General features: G+C 39.3%; 1 protein-coding gene across 1 annotated transcript in view; it reads right to left on the reverse strand.

Annotated features, from left to right (window-relative positions):
- Nucleotides 1-578: 578 nt before the first annotated feature.
- Nucleotides 579-17,178, reverse strand: part of LOC115004001 (DNA (cytosine-5)-methyltransferase 3A-like) — a 32,985-nt gene continuing 16,385 nt past the window's right edge. Inside the window, 14 exon segments of the mRNA XM_029425959.1 lie at nt 579-4,992; nt 5,534-5,652; nt 7,077-7,146; nt 7,559-7,644; nt 9,267-9,415; nt 9,568-9,658; nt 9,763-9,908; nt 10,497-10,581; nt 10,979-11,162; nt 12,163-12,275; nt 14,037-14,116; nt 16,435-16,479; nt 16,615-16,758; nt 17,021-17,168. Of these exon segments, the coding sequence (XP_029281819.1) occupies nt 4,851-4,992; nt 5,534-5,652; nt 7,077-7,146; nt 7,559-7,644; nt 9,267-9,415; nt 9,568-9,658; nt 9,763-9,908; nt 10,497-10,581; nt 10,979-11,162; nt 12,163-12,275; nt 14,037-14,116; nt 16,435-16,479; nt 16,615-16,758; nt 17,021-17,168 (1,602 nt within the window). The 3' untranslated portion in view covers nt 579-4,850.

A 17,178-nucleotide genomic window follows, 5' to 3' on the forward strand; every position in this document is an offset into this window, starting at 1 on the left:
AGTCGGTGTATTACCTGCAGTAGATGGCGGTCACCACCTTCCCAGTTTGGAGAAACAGACAGGTGTACCAGCAGGAAAAACAGATTATAGTCACCTTAAAAAATCTAAATTTAAGTGTACGCTATATTTAGAATATTTGTTCTGCTTTATCTTGCCATCCGACAGCCCTGATAACGTTATCCATGTTCTCTTCAAAGCCACCAGAATCCACTGACAAAAACAGTCATTTAATCTTGCAGAACACAGAAGTTGCTGGTCTACTGCTGCCTCGATCGGTTAGTTGGTTTATGTTATTGTGTGACTTTGGTGAATCCAAACTAACCAAAGTCACCGAATAAGACAAACTAACTAACCGATCGAGGCAGCAGTAGACCAGAAACTACCGTGTTCTGCAAGGTTAAATTACCTCTTTTGTCAGTGGAGTCTGGTGGCTTTGAAGAGATCATAGATAACGTCTTCAGGACTATCTGACAATAAGGTAAAGCTGTGAAAATATTCTAAATATAGCGTACACTTACACTGATATTGAAAACAAAAACTTGTTACCTTGAACTGACATAAAGGTAGATAACACTAAATCACAAGAAACAGTCCTTTTTTTTATTCACGGTTCATTTCTTACATTGTTCAAGTACAAAGTTAAAATGCCTTTTTAATTAGTTCATATTCATACAAGAGTAAAATAATAATAGTGCCTTTTTATTACTACGACAAACTTAAATACAGTCATTGTAAAGACAAACTTGATTTATACTCCTAACAATATATTTTTCTTATTTTCAGATAAAATTTTAGCACCTTTTGAACCACCAGGTCCTCATTTTTCCTAAAAGCTCATCTTTCCTTTAGTCCATGAGATGAGTGTCTGCATGCGCCACAGCATTGTATTTGTAGGTGTTGTGCATGTATCTCTGCGTTGTTTGTGTGTTATTAACAGTGTTTTGTGTGTTTTATGTCTGCAAGTGTATCAGTGTTGAAAACAGCGCATCACTCAGCCTAAAAGCTGTTGATAGGCGAACAGAAACATCATCACCGCGTTACCCATCGTCTAAAAATATCGTCTCCATTCCTCTTGCTTTAGTCCGACTGCACTCTCAAACAGACACATGTTGAAATTACACAAAATTAGCTTGTGAGCCTTTCAAAATAAAGCAACAGCTAGTTGTAAACCTTGTCACATTTGGTATATGTTGTTATTATTATTTCAGGAAACTCAACTTCCTACAGTATCAGATACAGGACAGGAGTCGGAGTTATGGAGCATTCTTTTCGTCTGGATTTGTTTATTATGTCATAACACAGTGGTTCCTAATGTTTACGCCCTTACTGTTGTTGTATTTGTCTTTTTTAAGGGAATTATTTTCCATGAGGAGGTCGGAGTGTCCAATATTACCGAAAGAATAGTCAAAATGTGTGTTAAAGTAAGAAAAGCTAAACAATCCTCTTTGACAGATTTGTTTTTCTCTTTTGAGAAGGTTTTGAAACACTGTCGTAGTTATTTGTATTGTTTAATTGTATTGCTGTTTGATGCCATTTGATTGATTTTAATATGTGCAAATGAACTAAACCAAACACTTTCCATTCTCAGATGACTTTTACACGTGTGGAGGGGTAAAATGAAAATTAATTATCAGATGTGAATATTTACAATATCTACTAAATATATTTGTGTCTTCGATCAAAACATCTCGGGGGAAGTTGTGATCAGTATTTTATACTTTTTTTTAAAACCGAGAAAATAATCGTTACTTGCAGACTTCTAGTTTCTTAAACTTCTTCAGGAGGTTCTGACAAAAACTTTTGGAACGGTAAACTTTGGATGGTTTTCTGTTTTCCTCAGATCATTAGATTTCTGTGTGTTTATTGATAATGTGTTGCAACACTTACATTCTGTCTTATTTCAACCCGCTCTTGTTTGAGAGTGTCCTTTAGCTCAACGGGTTAACAATTTCTTCCGGCATCCTTGGGTACAATAGAACAAGTCACTATACTAACTGTAATATATGCTTTCTCGAGCCTCTCTCTCTCCCCTCTAGGCTGAGACAGAACTGAACTGAGCACCAACCTGGAACAGTACACACACACGATAACAGATTATTATTGTAATTATTATTACCATGATTATTATTATCATTACTCCCTAATCTAACATGGAATCGGAGATTACACTGACTGACTGACATGCAGCACCTGGGGGAGGGGAGTTGGGGGGGGGTTGTTTGGGAGCACCAAGCCTGATGGCAACAGGCGGTCGGAAAAAACACAGTGTGTATGCATGTGTGTGTGTGTGTGTGTGTGTTGATGTTTTGTTAGCGAAAGGAGTTCAGAGAAAGCGTGAAAGTCGGCACTGTGTTTCCAGCGAATGTGTGTGTGTGTGTGTGTGTATGTGTGTGTGTGTGTGTGTGTGTGTGTGTGCGTAACCTGCAAGAACGATGTAAAAAAAAGAGTTTCAAGAGTTTTAAAAGCACCTGTAGGTTGGTTGTATGAACTGAGAGTAAACATGATTGAAAAAACTTGAACCTGCTGGTTTATTGTTGTTTTTTTGTAAAAGTTTGTGTATGTGTTTTAGTGTGTGTGTGTGTGTGTGTGTGTGTGTGTGTGTGTGTGTCAGCATAGACTGCATGTGTCCAGTTGTAAGCTTGTATCTGAGGAAGGTCAGAGGATCAGAAGGCTTCCTGGAAAAAGATGGCCGCTTGAGGACCAAAAGCACCAGACTGAAAGAGATGTTCTCTCTGAAAGGCAGCCCTGTGTAAATAAAACATCGGTGTGTCGGGACGTCTACACACACTGCCTGTGTGTATAATAAAGCCTCTTCCACACACAGTTCCCAAGAAATTACTACCACTAGAGATTTTTACTATTCATACCTGCACTACATTCAGGAACATCTTGCATCTTTTCACTCATGCCGGAATAGATGTGGCAAGAGACAGTCCACTAGATGCAACTCTTATCGATAAGAAGAAGAAGAAGAAGAAGAAGAAGAAGAAGAAGAAGATGGGGGAAGGCCAGGTGTAGGTGCAGAAGCATTGCAACACTACAAGTCGCAGAATTAAAGAGTTTTGTGATCCTTGATTATTCCTATGCAATGTATTGGAGTTTATCCCAGCATGCAGTTGGGCAAAAAGGCAGAAGAGACACCCAGAAACAGGTGATGCAATTGATATAAGGACGTATCAGTTTTTTTTATTCACACAGGGCTATCTGTTTCAGTTGTAGGAAGTAGAAAACCAGCATAGTGTCTACAGAATAAAGGTCCGTCTCTGGTATTAGTGGATGTCGCTGCGATAAGAGGACATTTTGGATCGTTATAAAGCAAAGTGGGAACGTAACTTGCAAGAGCTGGTGGACTGTGATTAGTTTTGACTTTTTCCCAGACAATAACTCAGGCGGAGAAGACAAAAGAAGCTGTATAATAACCACATGTTCACGTTTAATTGACTTCCTTTAACTTTAAATGCTTTAAATAAACACTGAACCCCATTGAAAGTGTTTTGTTTAATGTTTCTCAGAGGCAGTGCTGCTCTGGAGGCAGAAGTAATCTCACTGGATGAATTACTTGGATGTTACTTAGTAGGTATTAAGTATAAAATGTATTTCTTTAAATCTTTTCTAATCTAGTGACTGTCCACTGGAGGGCGCTGCAGTATTTTCTTGAAGGAACATGCAAATCAACATCACCTGTCTATCAGCTATTTTATTTTATAGTCCTATTGTTTTTTCTTTCTTCTTTGGACTAATATAGACAAATAAATAGATCTTAAAAATGCACCTCTCTTGCTTAGTGTCGCCCCCACCTGCTTGTATTTGGACACAAATATGTAGCGACTTAAACAACCAGAGACAGTTCAGTCTCCTAGAGCACCAAAAACTTTAAAAGTGTAGTATTAAAGTGGCACCATTTGAACTCTATCACTGCCTGACCAGCACCACAAGCTTTAACTGGTGTGTGTGTGTGTTTGTATGTTTGTCAGCAGCAGTCACTACGCATAAAAACAGTTAAGTGTTCCGGTCCAGAGGGATTCACTGGTGTGTGGATGCATTCGGAGAGATGTTAGAAACAGAAAGTCGGGGCGTCTTTGTCAGTATTGCGCCCCCTGGAGGTTTGAACTCACACAGTAAAGCCAGAAGAAGACACCAGTTTCAAGGTTGGACAGGAAGTTTGTGTGTGAAGAGAAGACAGGAGTGTGTGTGTGTGTGTGTGTGTGTGTGTGTGTGTGTGTGTGTGTGTGTGTGTGTGTGTGTGTGTGTGTGTGAATCAGCAAGGTAGCACCAGGGGACTAAGGTCAGCCAGTGGTCTACATGGGATCTAGGGAAGCAGTCCTGTACAGTGTGTGTGTGTGTAGACCTGTCACGATAATTACATCGTCATCATACGATATATGGACATGACCTCCATCATTTTAGCTGACCTCAATATTGCCCGTTGTGTTTACATGCGTTTGTTTTAACATCACCAACATTTTAGCCGACATTATGCCAGAACAAACCGCAGGGACCAATATAAGACTTCTTTCTTTAACAGAGCCCGAGAGTTCTTTTTATTTATTATTTTGGTTGTGTGGTTTTACTTTATTTCAGATGGGTTAATATTTTCACAAGAATTTAAAGTTCATTGCTCTTTGAAAAAAAAAGAGTAATTGTGACAGGCCTGTATGTGTGTGTGTCCAGTCATCTGTGTCTTTGCGTGTCTGCCAACCTTCATGTACAGGCTGTATACTGCGTTACATACTGTTTATAATGTGTGTGTGTGTGTGTGTGTGTGTGTGTGTGTGTGTGTGTGTGTGTGTGTGTGTGTGTGTGTGTGTGTGTGTGTGTGTGTGTGTGTGAGAGAGAGAGTTGGTGCGTGACTAGTTGCAGGCGAAGTACTCTTTGAGCGGGGCGAAGAGGTGCCTGATGACGGGGACGCTCCAGGAACGTCCCAGCAGCCTTTGCCTGGCCAGACGACTCATGTTGGACACGTCGGTGTAGTGGACGGGGAAACCAAACACCCTGCAGACACACACACACACACACACACAGCATTTCATTATTTAAGCTTTCCTCTGACAATACTACGCCTTCTAAAACGGCACATCGATTCCACTTTTAATTCAGATACACTTTATGTTTTGTGTATTTCCTTTTCTTTCAATATTTGCTCTTATTTTTCCATTTCATTGCATCTTACAGAGGTTAGGGTTATGTATGAAGCAATACACTAAACTCCTTGTATGTAGAAACCTACTTGGCATTAAACCAAATTCTGATTCAGATTGAATCGGATTCAAAAGATGAAAAAAAGATGAAATGACAGAAAGTTAATCAGCAACGATTTTAATAATTGATATTCATAAAATCTGTAATTAAAATATCTGTCTTAAATTTAAAAAGTAAAAGTCGTAATAACCGGGCAAACCATTTATTTATCTTGTTTTATTACTTAGAAACTCAACATTTGAATATACTAAGTTAATAAAGCACTACAGTGACAGAACAGCACATCCGAAGCACAAACGTTAGAGGGACTTCAACACAAACACACACGCCGTACCTTTCCATCTCGGTGCACCAGAGGATGTCCTCCTTGCTGTCCATGAAGACGGGGAAATGCTCGTCTTTCCCCTGCTTCACAGAGTTGGAGCGTGTCGTTATCGTACGCAACTTCTCAAACTAGAATTAACATCCAGAACCAAACACACACAAAAACACAAACACAGACAGACACAAACACACACAAACCCTTTTTTTAATCCTACAGCTATCCTCCTTTTGTACAGCAGCTTTCTATGAGACATTAAGTAAACAAACAACTTATTTGCTAGAAAACGTACTATTCCTCTTGCTGTTAAAGCAAAGGTGAGACAGTAGCAGGAAGAAAATGCAGTAAGAATGGACATCGATGAATACATGCCGTACAGATATCCCAGACATGAACTTTTAGATGCTGCAGGCTATCGCTTCGTTATTTGACACCACTGTGTGGAAGCCCATTTCCAACAATGTGATGAAAAAAGATCTGAATGTAAAAGATCCTGTAAATCGTTCTAATGAGAAACTCGAAATAATGACCCATTAAGTTATTGTTTTGAGATATTAAGTCATTAATTTATGATATTAAGTTGTTATTTTGAGATATTAAGTCGTTATTTTGAGATACTAAGTCATTATTTAGAGATATTAAGTCATTATTTAGAGATATTAAGTCATTATTTAGAGATATTAAGTCATTATTTTGAGATACTAAGTCATTAATTTATGATATTAAGTCATTATTTTGAGATATTAAATCATTATTTTGAGATACTAAGTCATTAATTTATGATATTAAGTTGTTATTTTGAGATACTAAGTCATTATTTAGAGATACTAAGTCATTATTTTGAGATACTAAGTCATTATTTTGAGATACTAAGTCATTATTTTGAGATACTAAGTCGTTATTTTGAGATACTAAGTCATTATTTTGAGATACTAAGTCATTATTTAGAGATACTAAGTTGATATTTTGAGATATTAAGTCGTTATTTTGAGATACTAAGTCGTTATTTTGAGATACTAAGTCATTATTTTGAGATACTAAGTTGATATTTTGAGATACTAAGTCATTATTTTGAGATACTAAGTCATTATTTTGAGATACTAAGTTGATATTTTGAGATACTAAGTCATTATTTTGAGATACTAAGTCATTATTTTGAGATACTAAGTCATTATTTTGAGATACTAAGTCATTAATTTATGATATTAAGTAGTTATTTTGAGATATTAAATCATTATTTTGAGATACTAGGTTGTTATTTTAGGATATTAAGTCATTGTCATGAGATAAACTAAATGTGTCATTGTAATGACTTAAAGGACGTTTCATCACAAAGCTATGTTTTCATCAGAAAAGGGCTTCTCTACCGCTGACATGGATTGTCGGCCATTTTCCAATTTTTGTTCTCCATTTTTCTGTTTTTCTACCCATCAAGTAGAAAGTAACATTTGGCTTTTTACTTTCCAAACTTTTTAGATGCCATATGATAATAAGCACAGACACAAACACACACACACACACACAGACACACACACACTCTCTCAGGGTTGGTTACCTTTGCTGTACGTCCGTGCTCGAGGCACTCTTGTAGGTCCAGCTTGTCATTATTCATGGCTGTCAGAGGTCTACAGGGTGGAGAAAGAAATGGGGCAAAACCTTAAAACAAATCACTTTTAATTAATCGGAAATTCTTTATTAGGAAAATCCTCTTAAGATGTCTATCTCGTTTTCAACAACAATAATACAATAAAAGCACAATCAGACGAAAATAACAAAAAGGAAATCAGACGATACCAAATGTGACAAAAAACAAACTAACAAAAAAATAAATATTAAATAATAAGACATCAAAAATCAGGAGATCATACTCGAAGCAGAGCATTAAAAATGTTTCGTAGTATTAAGTCCTAATGTCAGTGATAGCATTAAGTAATAAAGTTAGAAAACAGAATTCAGCTTTTTTATATTCATGACAAACTAAATAAACTGAAAAGTGAACTGATCGTAACAATGTGTGGGTGTGTTTGTTTGTATCACCTGGACATGCCTGGCAGGTTTCCCCAGAAGTAGCGAGCGCGGTGGGCAGCAGAGACCTCCTTGGCGTCGATCATCACTGGGTTACTCTGGAGAGGGGCAGCAGGATTACTTCCTGTTTCATTTAACATGAGCATGTTCCTGAGAAGGAGACTGTAGGTCTGTGTGTATTATATTTCTCTTACATGAAAGAGCCGTGACATGAGCTAAACATGCTTTTTTATTCAAGTTTATTTAGATGGAAACAAATAATAAAAGGCTTTTATCTCAAGTTTAATGTTTAAGACAAGATGAGCCTTTATTGATCCCTTGAGGGGGAATTTAGTTGATGCTGCAGCACAAGGTCAGAAATAAATAGGCCTACAGATACATAGAGAAAGTAGAAAAAGAAATATCAAGAGGTATAAAAAACTCACAATGGTGTGAGATGATTTACAGCAGCAGAGTCAGCAAGTTTAGCAAATGTCAACGGCGTATATAATAGCATTAATAATATATAATATGAATAAGTAATGATCCTTTATGGAAGCCCATAGGGGACTTTACTATTGGAAACTTAGCAATGAAAATGTGATTCACACAATTAAAATTAAAATGCAATAATCTAATCTGCTTTGGGAAAGCTGTTGGACATTTAATTCATAGCCTGTTGTCGCAGGTTAATAAGTCTTTTGATATTGTTAAATAAATTGCATTGTCATTTTGTCTTCAGTATTGCTTGCATTAATGGGAGATCAGGTTACAGTGTTTATATTGCATTTTAATTTTCAAATTTGAGTTAACATTTGAACATTGTCCACTATAAACCACTTAAAAAGATCAAATGTCAAACAATGTTTCCATTTTTATTTCAATATGGTCATAGAACGCCAACACGAGTATGTGAAAATTAAAATGCAAATTGGATTATTGCATTTTAATAACATTTACGTATGTGGAAAATGATGCTATCGTGGAATTACATTTTCAAGTTTACATTATTTTAATAAAGTTCCCTATGGGCTCCCATAGTATAGTTTAATAAAGTACAGTACAGCAATAAATACGGAACATCAAATGTAATATATTATACTATATCAGTTTATGTAATTGAGTCCAACAGAGGGACCATGGAGAGGGAGGGTGAGTTTGCTGTTTGCTGGAGGTAAAACACAAAAGCTCGACACTGGCAGAGCCGTAAATCTGCCTGTGACTTATTATTCTCTCTCCTGCTTCTTCTTCTTCTTCTTCTTCTTCTTCTCCTGCTTCTTCTTCTTCTTCTTCTTCTCCTGCTTCTTCTTCTTCTTCTTCTTCTTCTTCTTCTTCTTCTTCTTCTTCTTCTTCTTCTTCTTCTTCTTCTTCTTCTTCTTCTTCTTCTTCTTCTTCTTCTTCTTCTTCTTCTTTCTTCTTCTTCTTCTCTTCTTCTTCTTCTTCTTCTTCTTCTTCTTCTTCTTCTTCTTCTTCTTCTTCTTCTTCTTCTTCTTCTTCTTCTTCTTCTTCTTCTTCTTCTTCTGCTTCTTCTTCTTCTTCTTCTGCTTCTTCTTCTGCTTCTTCTTCTTCTTCTTCTTCTGCTTCTTCTTCTGCTTCTTCTTCTCTTCTTCTTCTGCTTCTTCTTCTTCTTCTTCTTCTTCTTCTTCTTCTTCTTCTACTCGCTGGTTAAATGTGTGTGAATCTGTATTTATATGCATGTATTGTATAACTGTATTTAGTGGCTGTGTTCACGTTAAGGTACCTCTAAAAAGCGGGAGATGTCCCGTTTGTCGCTGACTCCCATAGCGACCACGTTCTCAAACAGCCAATAGAACGGACGCTGGTCGCCCGGTTTCGGCCGAGCCTCGTGCAGCAGGCGGTAAAACTCGAAAAACAACCGGCCGGTCCCCTCTGCAGGGAGGAGAGAGAAAGTTCAGCCTCCATATTTCATTTCACTTGAAGATCATCAGTGCCTCTGAGTTTTTTTAAATGTATTTACAGCTGAAAAATCATATATTCTGGTGTAACTTTCAACCCAGACAGATTCCAAGGGCGCTTCTCACCGAAAAGGCCTTTCCTCGCAGGGTTGACGATGGAGAGGTCGTTGCAGGGGCTTCCTCCGATCACCAGGTCGAATGGTCCCCACTCCTCGATCTAACAGCACCAGTTAACATCAGCACAGAAATAAGCGTTTCCCTTTTCATGCTGCATTTACACTTACATGCTCTACCTTGAAGCAAAGAGGAATTTTTACTCACATGTTTGCGTGTTACGTTGCGTACGTCTCCCACGTACATGATGCGACCATGGTGTCGGACCATGCCGACTGTAATGGAGTCCTCACACACCTCAGACGCCACGTACTTGTCAACCTGCATGCCCAAATCCCTCAGCACCAACAAACCTGAGTGCACACACACACACACACACACACACACACACACACACACACACACACACACACAGTCTTTTGGTTAAATAAAGGCTATCATTCATGTGGATGACTCCTTTACTCTAAAACATTTATTTTCCTCAAAACTAATAAATCATGTGAAGCAGGATCATTCATTGAGACTCACACACACACACACACACACACACACACACACACACACACACACACACACACACACACACACACACACACACACACACACATCTATCTAATGCTAACATGCTGATATTTAGCCAATATAATGTTTTTGCATGTCTACCATCTTGGTTTAGCGTGTTAGCATGCCAACATTTGCCATTTAGCACTAAACATAAAGTGCAGCTGTTGGGAATGTTTTAAGTTTTGCAGGAATTTGGTCATAAAACAAAGTATTAGACACATTAAAATGATGATGGTAAATTAAAAGCTAACAGCTCACCAAAGTTATTACAGTAATTATTGATAAATGTCAGTCTGCACCAAAGTGGTCGACTATTATTCAATAGATTCATCAACGATGAGTTTAATACTCATTAGCTGCAGGCGACACATTTGTACCTGTGGCAATGCCGTCAAACAGGGAGAGAACTCTGATGGGTTTCCTCTTCTCCGCTGAAACTGGAGGATACAACTTGGCTGGCTCCTAAAAGAGAGAGTTAAAAGAAAAGAGGAGACATTGATGAGAAGGAGATTAGATAAATATTAAGCTTTAAAGTATGCACATAACCCATCGGCTTTATTCATGATGATCATCTGATCTTTCAGGATAAGCCTGGCTGAAAACATCAATAATTGAATGTGAACGTTGTCTGTTTTGATGTCTTTTAGCCTTCATGGATCATTTATAACTGCCGAGCGCTGGAGCAGAATCCTCCCTGATCCCCAGATATTGATGTCTGCCGTTTAACTGAAATGTACTTCACCTCATTGTTCAAGCGAAGTTATGATCGTAGTGCAGTCGTCAGAGATGGGAGTATAATAAGCGTACACATTTCCATTCATTTAACAGAAATGAAATGAATGGAAACAAGGCGACTCACAAAGTCCTGTTCGTGGTTGTTGGCGAAGAAGTGTTGTAGTCTGCAGGGCCAGTCGTCCCGTCGCCGCAGTAACCCGTACGCACTTCGAGAGCCGCACATGAAGCAGTTCCAGGGGTCTTCTTTGATGGCTGCCGCCGCCGAGCCTGCTCCGCACAACAGGTCCACACACTCCACACAGAAACACCTGCACACACACACAGACACACAGACACAGGCACAGACACACATACACAGACACACATACACACACACCATGAGATTGGGTCATTTGCATTTCTTTATTAAAGTGATTATTGATTATTTATTATTGTGTAGCCTGATAATAGGGCCTCACACACTCTCACACACTCTCACACACTCCCCTCTTTCAAAACGGCACTCAAACCCCCCCCCCCCCCCTTCATTCAATGAAATTGTTTATGTAATTGTATACATGTATGCAGTTTTTACCATGCAAACGCTAAACAAATACAACATATTGTTATTATATAATTCTTATTTACGACTCCAGTGGTGCAATGTACCTGTAAAGTATATTCAGAGTCAAGATAACAGAAATAAAAACAAGTTAAAATAGAATAAAAAAGGTTTAAAACACTAGAATAAAAGTTACAGTGCTGTGTGAGATATGATTGATTATTTAAATTAATAAAAAGCAGAGGCTAAAAGAAAAGCTGCAACATTAGTGACGACATTAATGCATCACTAATTACAATAAAAGAACATATATATATATATATATATATATATATATATATATATGTTATTCTAATATGGGCCATTATGCATAATGAGTATTTTTACTTTTGGTACTTTAGGTGTATGTTGATGCTAAGACTTCAGTAGTATTTGCAAGGCAATGTAACACAGTTTTTTACAGTGTGGTATTAGGATTAGGATCTGAGTACTTCTCCCACCACTGCATGACTTTAAATATCTGCTGTGTCGAGCTGTTGAATGTTTGCAGGGATGAGGTCAGAGCTTGGAGGCCAAAATAAACTGTATATTCACATAAATAAATCTGCCGCACATGAGTCGTCAGATTAATTGCCAATAAAAAGGAGCCATGTATCATGTTTGACATTTATGGGTAAATTGTTTCTGTCGATGTGAAATCCAAAACCTTGTCCCGGCCACAAGAAGAAGCGGCTCCCCGGTGTGTATATACACGGTTTGGTACTGACCTACAGCAGTTGTTGTTGCCACACATGAGCACCTCCCTGCCTCCACAGCAGATGGTGCAGTAGGACTGGTAGCCGTCGTCGTCGTACTGGTAGGCACACTCCAGGAACGAGTTCTGCCAGAGAAACAAAACCGAGTCAAGAGAGAGGCTTTGTTGTCCATAATGAAATCTTGTGTTTGTTCTGTTTCCATGTTGTCTGTGTAACATCTCAGACTGTCAACAATAGTCAACCAATTTTCTCATGGCTTTGAAATTAAACTTCCAAAGGGGCTGAGATATGTGTTGATGTGATTGGCTGCACCCTTGTGTCTCACTTTGGACATTTTGGGCTTTTAAATGTTTCATTTGTTTCGCCTATGTTGATGAATGTGGAATAAATGTTGGCAACGGTGTGAGTTTTATTTATTTATAAGTTCAACCTCTTACGGTAATAAATCTTTGTTAAACGGTGCAACGCAAATGTCACCGTTGAAACAAATCACTATGTTTGCCCTCACACAGCATAAAATCATGCATTTTCAAACAAACGGCTTCAGAATTGTACTTTTCTACTATTTTCCACCAGATCTGCTGTGTGTTGCACATGCATGCTATGTTCCTGGTTTCCTGCACAATAAAGGAAAAGCATCAACATCAAGTTGTTGCTAATTATTGACATCACAGACTGTAAAAAGAATGATCCCCGTAGCATTTAGTATATATATCTATTGATATAAAATGATATGAAATGATGTATCAGACTGGCATTTAAAGGGTTAAAACTAAATATCAATAATAAAATGCTTCCGAAAAATATATATATAATAATTATTGTTTTTGACTAATTTGCTGGATTTGTTTATAGACAACATAAGTTTATAAAGTGATTATATCCATTTCATACAATTTTCCAGTAATATTAAATATTGTGTAATAAGTGTTTTCAGACAATAAGAGTGTCACGACTCTGGCTTTGTGTTTCCTGTTTTATTTTGTAAAGTTCACTCCCCTTGTGTCATGTCTTGTTTTACTTCCTGTCCTGATTTGATTCCCCTGTGTCCACTCGCCCTGCCCTTGTGTTTTTGCCTTTCTTCCCCAGCTGTGTCTTGTTCCCTCGTTTAGTGTCTGTGTGTATATATCTCTGTCTGTCCCAGTGTTCTTTGTTGGTTCCTCCTTGTGCTACTCGTGCCTCCTTGTGCTACTCGTGCCTCCTTGTGCTACTCGTGCATTACTCGTGCCTCCTTGTGCTACTCGTGCCTTGTGCTACTCGTGCCTCCTTGTGTTACTCGTGCCTCCTTGTGCTACTCGTGCCTCCTTGTGTTAGTCGTGCCTCCTTGTGCTACTCGTGCCTCCTTGTGCTACTCGTGCCTCTTTGTGTTACTCGTGCCTCCTTGTGCTACTCGTGCCTTGTGTTACTCGTGCCTCCTTGTGCTACTCGTGCCTCCTTGTGTTACTTGTGCCTCCTTGTGCTACTCGTGCCTCCTTGTGTTACTTGTGCCTCCTTGTGCTACTCGTGCCTCCTGGTGCTACTCGTGCCTCCTTGTGCTACTCGTGCCTCCTTGTGCTACTCGTGCCTTGTGCTACTCGTGCCTCCTTGTGTTACTCGTGCCACCTTGTGTTACTCGTGCCTCCTTGTGCTACTCGTGCCTCCTTGTGTTACTCGTGCCTCCTTGTGCTACTCGTGCCTCCTTGTGTTACTCGTGCCTCCTTGTGCTACTCGTGCCTCCTCCTTCCCGTCTTCCCGGTTTGTGTTTTTTCCCTTTACTTGTTGCCTTGTGCTACTTGTATTTGATTAGCTTTTAGAAATAAAGCTCTCTTTTTGTTTAACCTCATCTGGCGTTCTGCATTTGGGTCCACCTCTTCACCTAGTCGTAACAAAGAGTGTTAGTTTCTTACTTTGCAGCCTTGACACATCGCTCCTCCGAAGAGAGGATGCTCCAGAGAGACGTTGAGGCTTCCACAGGAGATGCAGATATCTGAACAAACAAGAGACACAATCACATTATTATATTTAACACTTTGTTTAGCTATTTGATTACATTAAATGAGTCATTTATACAGTATATCTCAAAAGTGAGTACACCCTTTAGATTTTTGCAAATATTCTGTTATATCCTTTCAGGGGATAACATTATCCTACTGAAACTTTGATATAACTTAAAGTAGTCAGTGTGCTGCTTGAATAACAGTATAGATTTATTGTCCTTTGAAAATTACTCAGTACACAGCTGTTAATGTCTAAACAGCTGGCAACAAAAGTGAGTACACCCCATAGTGAACATGTCCTAATTGTGCCCAATGATGTTGTTTTCCCGCCCTGGTGTCATGTGACTCGTTAGTGTTACAAGGATTCAGGTGTAAATGATAAGCAGGGCTGTTAAATTTGGTGTTTTGGGCACAATTCTCTCTGAATGCTGGACAACATGGCACCTCATGGCAAGGAACTCTCTGAGCGGCTGAAAAAAAGGATTATTGCGCTTCACAAAGATGGCCTTGGCTATAAGAAGATTGCCAACACCATGAAAATGAGTTGCAGCACAGTGGCTAAGATCATACAGCGGTTTTCCAGGACAGGTTCCACTCGGAACAGGCCTCGCCAGGGTCGACCAAAGAAGTTGAGTCCACGTGCTCAGCGTCATATCCAGAGGTTGGTTTCCAAAAATAGACGTGCGAGTGCTTCCAGCATTGCTGCAGAGGTTGCAGAAGTGGGATGTCAGCCTGTCAGTGCCCAGACCATACGCCGCACACTGCATCAAATCGGTTTGTATGGCCGTCGCCCCAGACAGAAGCCCCTTCTGAAACCGATGCATAAGAAAGCCCGCAAACAGTTTGCTGAAGACAATGAATCCAAGAACATGAGTTACTGGAACCATGTCCTGTGGTCTGATGAGACCAAAATAAACCTGTTTGGGTCAGATGGTGTCCGGCGTGTGTGGCGGCACCCTGGTGAGGAGTACCAAGACAAATGTGTTTTGCCTACAGTCAAGCATGGTGGTGGCAGCATCATGGTCTGGGGCTGCATGAGTGCTGCCGGCACTGGGGAGCTGCATTTCATTGAGGGACACATGAATTCCAATATATACTGTGACATCCTGCAGCAGAGCATGATCCCCTCTCTTCGGAAACTGGGCCGTAGGGCAGTTTTCCAACATGATAATGACCCTAAACACACCTCCAAGATGACAACGGCCTTGCTGAAGAAGCTGAAGGTTAAGGTGATGGACTGGCCAAGTATGTCGCCCAGACCTAAACCCAATTGAGCACATGTGGAGCATCCTCAAGAGGAAGGTGGAGGAGTGCAAGGTGTCCAACATCCGTGCGCTCCGTGATGTCGTCGTGGAGGAGTGGAAGAAGATTCCAGAAGCAACCTGTGCAGCTCTGGTGAATTCCATGCCCAGGAGGGTTAAAGCAGTGCTAGATAACAATGGTGGTCACACAAAATATTGACACTTTGGGCACAATTTAGACATGTTCACTATGGGGTGTACTCACTTTTGTTGCCAGCTGTTTAGACATTAACAGCTGTGTACTGAGTAATTTTCAAAGGACAATAAATCTATACTGTTATTCAAGCAGCACACTGACTACTTTAAGTTATATCAAAGTTTCAGTAGGATAATGTTATCCCCTGAAAGGATATAACAGAATATTTGCAAAAATCTAAAGGGTGTACTCACTTTTGAGATATACTGTAGGTACAACAAGTAAGACTTGTACTGCCCCAAATAACCACAATGTGCTTATGGTCAATAACAAAGACACAATAATTACTTTTTAGCAGCTGTGATTTATAACTCTCCAGATCATAATCTATTTTGGATGCCCAGACCTTTCCTTCAGTCCACCAGTGAATTATTCTGCTGCATAAACGAATCAGCTAAACGCCAAAAAATGTAAACAAGAACATAAATTGGATTCCAGAGATGTTTAGCCCTGAGCTACAGAAACACAGTGAACCCCAAACTTAATTTACGTTTTAAGAAATTCAATTTAGGCTAAACTCTTTGGACTGATGCAAAATATGTAAAATTGACTTTATTTCAACAGAGTATTGGTTGAAAATGGAGAAAGATTATTGCTTCTGAGCGATAATATTTTCTTAAGTAATGATGTAGGTTTTATATTTAATGTCTAAATGATTTCTTTATTAGGGTGAGACAAATCGTGATCGTCTTTCCACAAGGCACAGGTGATAAAAATGAGCTTTTAATCAACTCTATATCCACAATAAAACATTTCTCCTCTTAAAGAAGACATAATGAATACATCACTTCTGTATATCTGTGACGTTTACCGTCTATGTTCCTGGTCTTCTTTTTGATCTCACATACGAGTCTCTCTGCAATATAAGAATACAGAAGAACACATCAATTTTTAATGTGAACATATTTATTTCAACATTTTCTCTTCACTCCTCCACTGCAGAACATTCTTAAATAAACATAGAGAAGTTGTGGAGTTATGAAATGTTCACCTCTGGTCCCTTCGTCGATCACCTCTCTGATCTTTGCTTTTTCAACTGAGTTCTTGCGCGGCTTCTTGGCAGGTGGAGGCGTGTACGCTGCCTCAGGCTCCGTCCACATCTCTGGGTACACTTCCTTACATGGATTTTGTTCCTCTGCGGGAAAATAAGAACACAATAAACTTCTTTAGTCACTTTTTGTGCGCTCAAACGAATGCAACATGCAAAGCTTTGTATAAAAGTATATGTAACCTGTGCTAAATGCTAAAAGTGCGACACTAGTGGCTACGTATTATTATTTTAATCGCTTAATATTGGATGCTCCTTCTGTCCTTCAGCTAAAGGAAAAAAACATGGAAGATCCCAGTTTTAGACAATGATCCCCATCGATGATATATTAAACTAAATGTGTGTGTACCCTCTGCAGGCTCCAGTGATTGTGGACCCTTGGGTAGAAAGCCGGTCATGCCCCACTCTATCATCTGTCTGGTTTGAATCTCCACCCCGTCTGCATCATCGCTCGCATCACAGGAAGGAACTGGCCTCCCCGCCCGAACACTGGCCACCTACACACAA

Source organism: Cottoperca gobio, chromosome 24 (genome assembly GCF_900634415.1).
Source record: "Cottoperca gobio chromosome 24, fCotGob3.1, whole genome shotgun sequence".
In the NCBI taxonomy this organism is placed as follows: Eukaryota; Metazoa; Chordata; class Actinopteri; order Perciformes; family Bovichtidae; genus Cottoperca; species Cottoperca gobio.